The sequence below is a fragment of the Centroberyx affinis genome, unplaced genomic scaffold (assembly GCF_046629955.1).
Source record: "Centroberyx affinis isolate AG114_WGS23_722 - 3 ecotype Tasmania unplaced genomic scaffold, CSIRO-AGI_Caff_v1 ptg003258l_1, whole genome shotgun sequence".
Lineage (NCBI taxonomy): Eukaryota > Metazoa > Chordata > Actinopteri > Beryciformes > Berycidae > Centroberyx > Centroberyx affinis.
This window is the reverse complement of record NW_027281281.1, coordinates 65,580-74,708: the sequence shown is the minus strand read 5'-3', so window position 1 is coordinate 74,708 and position 9,129 is coordinate 65,580. Positions and strand designations below refer to the sequence as shown.

General features: G+C 41.8%; 1 protein-coding gene across 1 annotated transcript; it reads left to right on the top strand.

Annotated features, from left to right (window-relative positions):
• Window positions 1-677: 677 nt before the first annotated feature.
• On the top strand, window positions 678-7,379 carry lars1b (leucyl-tRNA synthetase 1b; the record flags this gene model as incomplete). Its single annotated transcript, XM_071538334.1, has 6 exons — window positions 678-788; window positions 1,566-1,676; window positions 3,173-3,277; window positions 4,389-4,484; window positions 4,840-4,972; window positions 5,970-7,379. Coding segments are annotated over 6 exons (762 nt in total), but the record flags the coding sequence as incomplete, so codon positions are not given.
• Window positions 7,380-9,129: the final 1,750 nt, after the last annotated feature.

Genomic DNA, 9,129 nt, shown 5'->3' with positions numbered 1-9,129 from the left:
TTTTTCAACAGCTCCCTGCTTCCCGTTCATATATTTACATACATTCATACCCGGGAGCTGTCCAGTACAATCACAGTTTTCGAAAACAGGCTGCTGAGCACATTCAGGGGAACACTTTGGAGGTGAAGTGCCTTGCTGGCGAGCACATTGATGGTCTAAGTTGAATACTACAGTAGTGCTGTATTCACAAAGGCCGTGAACACAATTCAGCCATGTATCTTAGGTAAAATAAGGTAAAGGTGTAAGGATCCTGTTTTGGTCAATGGGTAGAGCATGGCCCCAACACTGCCAGTGCTATGGGTTTCCCACTGGGGCCCCCCATACTAGAAATGTATGCACTGCTTTTATCCAAGTGCCTCCAAGTACAAATACTTGTAAAACCTTGTAGCTCCGATTCTGGTGAGTTTTCACTTCAATTGAAGGATTACATCTATCCTCTATGGGTTGAGAAAATTCTCCCACCTCTTGGGTTTATGAAACCCTTTCAAAACCCCATTGGATAATGTCAACAATGCATTGTCATCGAGGTAAAAGCAAGGCTGTTTTTCTGAGTCCCTGAAGAGTTTTTCACCGACAGCAATACTCTTTTGTGCCTAAATGCACTGATTAAGAAGGCTAATCTGAAGTACACCTCCGCCTCTTTCTCTCTGTGTCTCTATGCTTTCTCCCTCCAACAGAAAGGCGACTCCAAGCCCCTGGCGAAGCCCTCCCACTGTACCGTCTACGTAGCCAAGAGCTACCCTCCATGGCAGCACAGCGCCTTGTCCCTGCTCGGCAAGCACTACAAGGTGAGAAACATGCACACTCAGTGTTTCCTCTGTAATTTTATGCAGCTGTGGTGCTTGGTTGGCGGGATAATTCATTCATAGCTTTGCTCCGTATCTGTCGCTGTTTGGGTCTAAGGTAAAGTTCCAAATTGAGGTTGTAGTGCTAAAAATGTTGTTTAATCATAATAAAATCATTGCTTACACTTATTTTAGTTTCAGATGATAGAATGCATTTCAAATTCACATTTTCTCTAGCAGTGGTGCACCACTGCTGTAGTAGAACACAGAGGAAACACCAACAGTGCAAGTACACACACACATTCTTAATGGGGATCCATTATATAGCATAATGGTGTACTGAAATAATTACTAATTTCCATTCCATTCCATCCATTCAGCTTGTATCTGAAATGATCAGGAATATTTGTTTACAGGAGTAGGGATGGGACGAAATTCAGTATATTGTCACAAAAGAGAGCTCTCCATCAAAATGATATTATTTGCACTTTATAGTGACATTTTTTAATTGTTTACGTTCTAGCAAGTCAATGCCATTGCTAGAAACATTTGTGGCTCAACATGTCTGACTTTGTTGTCATTATTACATCGTATCGTGGTTGTGTCGAATCATGAACCCCATATTGTGTGTGGAATCATATCGTGAGATTAGCATATTGTCCCGTCCCTATACAGGAGTTTTATTTCAAATCCCATGGTTTTCCAATATGTGCATGTCTCTCTGTTCCTGTCTTGCTCCATGTCTGCCAGTCCTCATCTGTTTTCGTTGTGTCTGTCCAGAGCAACAACGGGGTTCTTCCTGACAACAAGATGATAGCGAGCGAGCTGGGAGCCCTGCCTGAGCTGAAGAAATACATGAAGAGAGTCATGCCCTTTGTAGCCATGATCAAGGTAAGGCTGGAGGAGGAAGGGGTGACTGTGTAGTTGTTGTGTCTGTCTGTCTGTCTATCTGTGTGAAAGCATAATATGGACAGAGCCTATCCTCCCTTCTCAACACATGGTTGCTCATTACAACTTCTGTGGACAATGGCTCCATTTATGTTCCTCATTTCAGTGAAATGTTTGAGATTTGATTATAAAGATTGGATTTTATGACACATTTTATGATGGCAATGTACACACATTTTGGCCTGAAAGTGCCTACTATGCACCTCCCCCCTCCCCAGCTGGCTGTATTTCAATAAATCTGTGCCCGCTTTACTTATTCCCACTCTTCAAATTGTTCATATGCACATTTTGGCTGGTTTGCATCCAGACTGTGTAGAGTCATCATCACATTGCGAGCCCAATCACTTCCAAATCTAGTTTTCTCGATCCAATAGGAGCATGAGCAATATCAAGTTTTTGTGTGTTCAGACTAGGCCTGTTTTTTTCTGATTTTTTTTCTGATATAGATATATATCATGATATGGATCACATTATGCACGTTAAATATACAAATTAATGTTCATTCCATTGAACCGTATGGTAATCTAAGGTGTAATGTCAAACAAAACTGAAATTTTCCAATAAAATTCCTCACATACCTTGAGGAGTTTTTAACTAAAAATTGCTCGTAGTCATCAATTTAGGCAGCAGAATTGTGTGTATCATGATATCCCAAAATCACCATATCATGACGATATGATTCTGATAATATTATCGCCCAGCCCTAGTCCAAGCCTGTCACTGAATTTGTTCTGGTGTGATGGGATGATAAATATGACATTGAAACAAAAGTGTCACCATAGTCATTGTGTCTTTTACCCCAGTAGGTTACACAGTTATGGTCCAGTTGCTAATAAATAATCGGAAGTACAACACTTATTAAAATTTGAGTCACTCTATCTCCCAGTACCTCAGGGCCTTGTTCAGGTGTTGTTGTTTCACTGCAATGATCAAACAGAATGAAACTAATAAATAGTCATGAATAATGATGAGCTGTGTGTTAGCCCATGGTTTGTCTCTCAAGCTGGTCTTTCAGCTTTCAAGTTTTGTTTTCCCTCCCAGCTCTTCTTGTTTGAAGGTTTGCTTTGGCATGGACCGTGGCATCTTGTGTTCACAAAACTAGTTTTTAGTTATTATTTCTTTTATTTTATTTTTTTAATAATTGTTGAGTCTCTCCTGATTAAAGCATAACAGCGTAACATTGAATTTGCAGTTGCCGTTGGCCCATAAACTAAAAAACTGATTCCCTCTGTGGGTGGTTGAAGTATTCTCATTCTTTCTGTTCTTCTAACTGCTGGCTTTGTGTAAAATGAAACCATAAATATTGATGATATCAACTTGGTTCCTGTTTTGTGTTCTTCAGGAAAGATTAGGTTATTTTTTCATTCACTCACTCACTCATTCACTCTTTTTCACTCACTCATGCTTGTATCTCTGTGGTTCTGCTCTGCGTTCCACAGGAGAGCCTGGAGAAGAACGGGCCCAGGGTTTTGGATCTGGAGCTGGAGTTTGACGAGCGGACGGTTCTGATGGAGAACCTGGTCTACCTCACCAACTCTCTGGAGGTATGTTACGTTATATGATCCCACTGCACTCTGAGCCAAAAAGTGTCTGTCCCAACCCAAACCAAGCCTGAGGAGTCTACATTTTTGTAAGCCCGACCTGACAAAAGGCCAAAATTTATAATAATAATAATAATAATAATAATAATAATAATAATAATAATAATAGATTCCTAACAACAGTATTTTCTACCATGTTTAGCTTTGTGTATTTGCACAGTGATAAAACACAGAAGCAAAGTGATTTAAAAACAGTGATAAAATACAATGATCAACAATAAAAAAAAAAAATAGATGGAAGAGTAAAATTTACCAATTTGTTCAACCCCAAGGAGCTTAGGAAAAACTCACCTCTAGCAGTATTTTATAACCCAAGCTCCACTCAAATCTGAGCAGTTAAGTGACAAGTTCACCTAATTGGGTTCCATTTATTTTTTGCATAAAAGTCAAGCTGTGGCATACTAGAGTTTGTCGGTTTACTCCAAAGGTCTCCTTGGGTTTTAAAGCCGTCTGGTTTCCACTGCCTTCTGTAAAAATGAGAACGAGATATTTGATTGTCAGTTGGCTCAACCCTGAACTCAGTTGTCAGTCAGTGAAGCCTTTAATACTAGTTGTGTGTACAAACCTCAGTGCACAGCAGTACAGTTTTCTGAATCCAATTCCCACATTTCCTCTATAGTATAGATCATAGTTCATGGGCCAGTAAATTTAAGATGGCAGCGGCACAAAATACAGAATGACACACAGAAACACTAGCAGACTAAAAATGGGTGATGTAGTTTGCAAACCATGAACAAAACTAAACCAATGTAAAAAATCTCCTATTCCCTCTCTTTTGCAGTATGGTGTGCCACTCCTTGAATAAAAGTAAACCATATTTTGACTAGACTGAAATCCTGCCACTCTATTCCCTCTCACACTTAAATGACATCCCAGGTTGGGGATGTGGGATAGATTAGCGTAAAGCCAGCTGTCAGGTCTCTGATCGCTCCAGGTGTCTAGTAAACGCCATCACCGTTTGCCAGTGTGAATACCAAACACACCTGTATACACGCTCCCTGTTGGACAGGACTGATCAGCTTGCTCCCTGTCTCTCTCGTATCCCCCTCCACAGCTGGACCAGATAGACATCTTGTTTGCGTCTGAGGCGGATGACAAAGTGAAGGAGGACTGTTGCCCAGGGAAACCTTTCAGCGTTTTCAGATCAGAGGTAGATGCTGTTCTATCAGCTGTTGCTTGTTCACAAAGGAGGCTATACGTGTGTGTGTGTGTATATGTGTCTGTCTGTGTGCGCATGCATGTGTGGGCGGACAGGTGTAAGCTCCTGCCGTTTTTTAATAGCTACTTTGTCTGCCACCCAGTTATCAGTTTTCAAGAGTTAAATTTGTAAGCTCTTTGTGTAATTGCGGTATGTGCATGCATGCTTGTGTCTCTGTGGGTGTTTGAGTGTGTGCTCTCTCTGCAGCTGTGTGTGTCCCTGATTAACCAAATGGGCTATTATCCACCGAAATTGTCATTTTTATCGTGTGTGTGTGTGTGTGTGTGCTGTGCCTCTCTCTCCCCAGCCTGGTGTGTGTGTGTCCTTTGTCAACCCCCAGCCGTCCAACGGTCTGTTTTCCACAAAGATTGACATCCGACAGGGGGACAGCAGAGACGCCATCGTCCGCAGGCTGGCCAAGGTCAACAGACTCATCAAAGGTCAGTAGGCAACATACATTCATAAACTATAGGTTGAACATAAAATGGGCCTGTTTCTGGTAGATCCCCACTCTCCATATACCAAGAGTGATGTGTTCCAATGAGGGGGAAAAATTTGCTTAACTGGGGGTGAAACTTTTAAGAACTGTTGGCTCAAAGTATATACAGTATGGGTATGCTCACATTATTCTGCTTTTTTGTAGAAAAAGAGCTACCTCAGGCAGATCATTTGGCTAAAACACATATCATGTAATTGTAATGTCCTGTGGTCGAATCCGGCCTGGGACCTTTATCACATGTCACCCCTCCCATCTCTCTCCCATCTTTCCTGTCCGTCTTAACTGTAAATTGTCCAGTAAAGCAGAAATGCCATGAAAATAATATTAGAAAAAAAGGTACAAGCACTGGGGGGAAAAAGCAGCTCTTTTTTGACTCTTTATGACCAGAGTAACAATGATTACAAAGTCTTTTTTTATCGCTACTACTTTCATTCTGGTTGTTGTTGTTGTAAACTGTCAGCTGCCTGCGTACCGTGAAACACAGCCTCTTCTTCACTGTGATCGCCATCATAAGCGCTCCTCTAAAAAGTTGAAGTGTTCTCAACTTGAGAAAGCGTTGTGCTCTGCCTAAAAAGACTCCAGGTGCAGCGCCTCTCCAGAGTGGTTGCTTTGCAGCCGCCTCAGAAAGGCGCTGGCAGTTTGCAAAAAGTACAGCATGTGAACCAATTTGCTCACTAGCCTGCCCTCCTCTTCACTCTCTCCCTCCATCCCTGATTCTCTCCCACCTTCCTGCCCCTCCTGCCCCCCTCCCTACTTCCTTTTGTCACTCTCTCTCCCTCTTTACACTCATTATCTCCATTGCCACCCTCCTCTCCCCTCCCTCTGTCTCTTTTTTCCCTCCCACCATTCCTTCTTCCCTCTTCTTACCTTTTCTCTTCCACCTCCAACTCCTCTCTCTCTCTCCCTCCCTCCCTCCCTCCCTCCCTTGTTCCTCCCAGACCTGTCCAGAGTGAAGTTGATGCGGTATGAGGACCCTGTGCTGGGGCCTCGCCGGGTGCCCGTCCTGGGACGCGAGGAGCAGGACAAACTGCCCATCTCCAACAAGTCTGTGTTCAACATTCATCTGGAGGAGAAGAGGGTCACCCTGGCCGACAATGGCCTCACTGTGGATATAGGGGACACTCTGGTTTATCTGGTTCATTAGAGTAACATACATGCAAGCACACGCACACACACACACACACACACACACGTACACACACATACACACACATAGAGGTGGGGGCATGTTCAGCAGTGTTGGGAAAGGGTCAAACACATCATGAAATGTTACAATAACATGGGTCATTTTGACTCAGTGCCATACAGCAAGGACCTAAAAACAATTCTTGCCTTCATAACTTCAAAACAAATTCATGCTGATAGGGAAGTGTGTACATATGTGTTTTGTATGTTTCTATACTCACACAGTCTGCAACTCTACATGGTGTTGGACCAGACAGATATATAAGGCTTCATAAGACACATTTCTCTATATTTCACACCTTTTCACTGCTGAATGTGGCCCCAGGGAATATCTGGAACAAATGGGACCTGAAAAGGTTAGGCTTCCATCTTCCTTTTTTGAAAGCCACTTGCAGCTCTGCATTCAGGTCTGGCAACAAATTGAATTTGGTATGCACAAAACGGGGGAAGGTTCAGGATCTTTAGAAGCCGATTAGAAGCCGATTTTGAGAATAATGGGTCCGTAGTATATCTTTTTGACTTAAACTAGGATTGCTAACAAATCCTAGCAGGGGGCTTGTGTCAAATACACAAAAACTCTGGCGTGAAAACTTTCTAAATATCCAAATAGGGATCATCATATAATTGGTGATCAGTATGACAGACTCCTATAATTTCCCAAACCTTCCCTTTAAGTTTTGACTTTTCATTTTCTATCATGTAATATTAGGGGATAACACCAGAATCTGTAGTCTGTTCTGTCTTCTCATCTTCTATCCAAATAAAGTGTAAGTTAAGCATTTGTCTGTCTGTCATATTAAATGAACACAAAATTGACTAAACTTCAGTAATTGTCTGTGTGAAGATCTCGAAGACGAGGGATAAAATAAAGCTCTTCTGAAACACATTTGAACATTTGCCACCGTGTCATCCTGTTGTGTTTTTGGCAAACTGCTTGTTTTGTGTCATTACATGGTGAGATTGCTTGTGCATTCTCCTGAACGCCTGTTGCTTCATATAGATGGTACCGTGTCTACCCTGTTGTTTTATACATCCAAGTCGAGGCATATCTTTCCCAAATGTTTTGTCAGAGAGCTTGTCAGACAGCTTTTCTATTTTCTAGCAGTGGATGGTGGTTGTCTAACTTGTGCTTTTCCAATGAAATAATAAAACCTATGAAATATTCAGTCACTCGGTGTTGTCTCTCTTTCCTCGCCCTGCTGTATTTCATTTCTTCTAGGGATGTAAATAAGCCAAGCGTTCCCCCGCAAGAATAAGACGCGTCTCACAGCCTGTCAAAGTTTCAGCAAAGTCTTTGGATCTCGGCCCCTATTGTGTGGATAATCTTGCAGTGTGAGCACTCTTCTGACAAAGGAGTTGTGTACAAAGTGTAGCCGTAAGGTAGCAAATGGCTCTCTACAGTGTTGCTCATGGGTACCGCTTCTCAAAACTTTTTAATACAGATGCCTAAATGCAATATTTATCAGCTGGTTCGGAGTGGGGATACGGAGAGGAGGAACAATCAGAATACCCAATATATTGCCATCAAGACGGAATGAATAAATAAAATGTTGGCAAAAGCAAACTACTCATTATCCTTCAGGTCCACAGTTGCTCTTAACCTCAAGGACTTGGAGCTGCTGCTGAATGGGCTGAGAGCTCAAACCAAATATTTGAAAACAGACTTGTGTGCTTGCACCACGACAGATCTCAACTTGGAAGTGATATTTGAGGCTGCTCGTGTCTCAAAAGTAAAATCAGGCACGTTTCAGATATATCGCCCTACAAAGGCAAACGGCAGTAAATACTTTTGTTTTAAAAGTCAAGATTTGCATTTCATACCGTATGCACCAAATTTTTACCCGTGAATGCTATTTGATGATACACAATCTATCTCTGTACCAACAACTCCTGAGTCGAAGCAGTAAATACATTTTTCTCAGTTTCCCTAGTGGCTTTGTAGGGGCAGCATACTATGTTAACTACGTCATTCTCTCCACCCAAGGTTAATATCAGTGATGTAGTGGTAAAAGGTATGTAAACTATGAGCATCATAGGTCAAACAATCACCGGTAATCAAACATAACTCACCTGTTTTCAGAAAAGCAAAAATGTATGCTTTTTCTGCCTAAAAAGACCCTATCCTCCTATAACTTCCATTAGTTTGAGACTATTTCCTATGATGTATACTATGAATTTATGTCATAAATATTATTTGTCAACGTAAGATGGTGGGTAAACTGAGTTTAGGTGGGCTTACCCTTTACTACATCCCTGGTCGAGATTAAATGCAAAATATATTCACATACTAAATATTCATCCCAGTTCTGAGTCAAGCGTCAAGAGTCTGTTGTAGTTCTCCTCCCACTGTATCACCGTATCATTGAGCCAGTTCTGTATGGTGCCATCTGCTTTTTCAACATGCTGACAGTTGCTAATCATAAAAATCATTCAGCCACCAAATTAATCGGTCTTCCCACTCCCAACTTATCCGACCGTACCACCAAAACTCTGACCCGTAAAGCACACATAATCGCACAGGACCAAAAACCACTTCACCAGCACTTTACCCTCCTTCCCTCTGGTCGTAGATACAGAGTACCCATGTGCAGGAGGGCCCGCTTCAGCAAGAGCTTTGTCCCTTCTGCCACACATTCAATTTTTGTTCGTGTTTGTACAATGTCAGTATGTTTTTGTCTCTGTACCACTGTACAATGTCAATGTGTTTTGGGTTTCTGTTACTGATTGTGTTTTTGTTTTTTTCTGTTACTTTGCATCATGTCTTTGAACTGTTTTCGTGTGTGCACTAACTGCAAAAACAATGTCCTTTCTGAGGACAATAAACTAACTAACTAACTAGTTAAGTCTTCATGTGTGTGAACTCTTTGAGCCTCCAGAGCCACAAAAGTTTCACTACGTGTTCTTCCACCACGT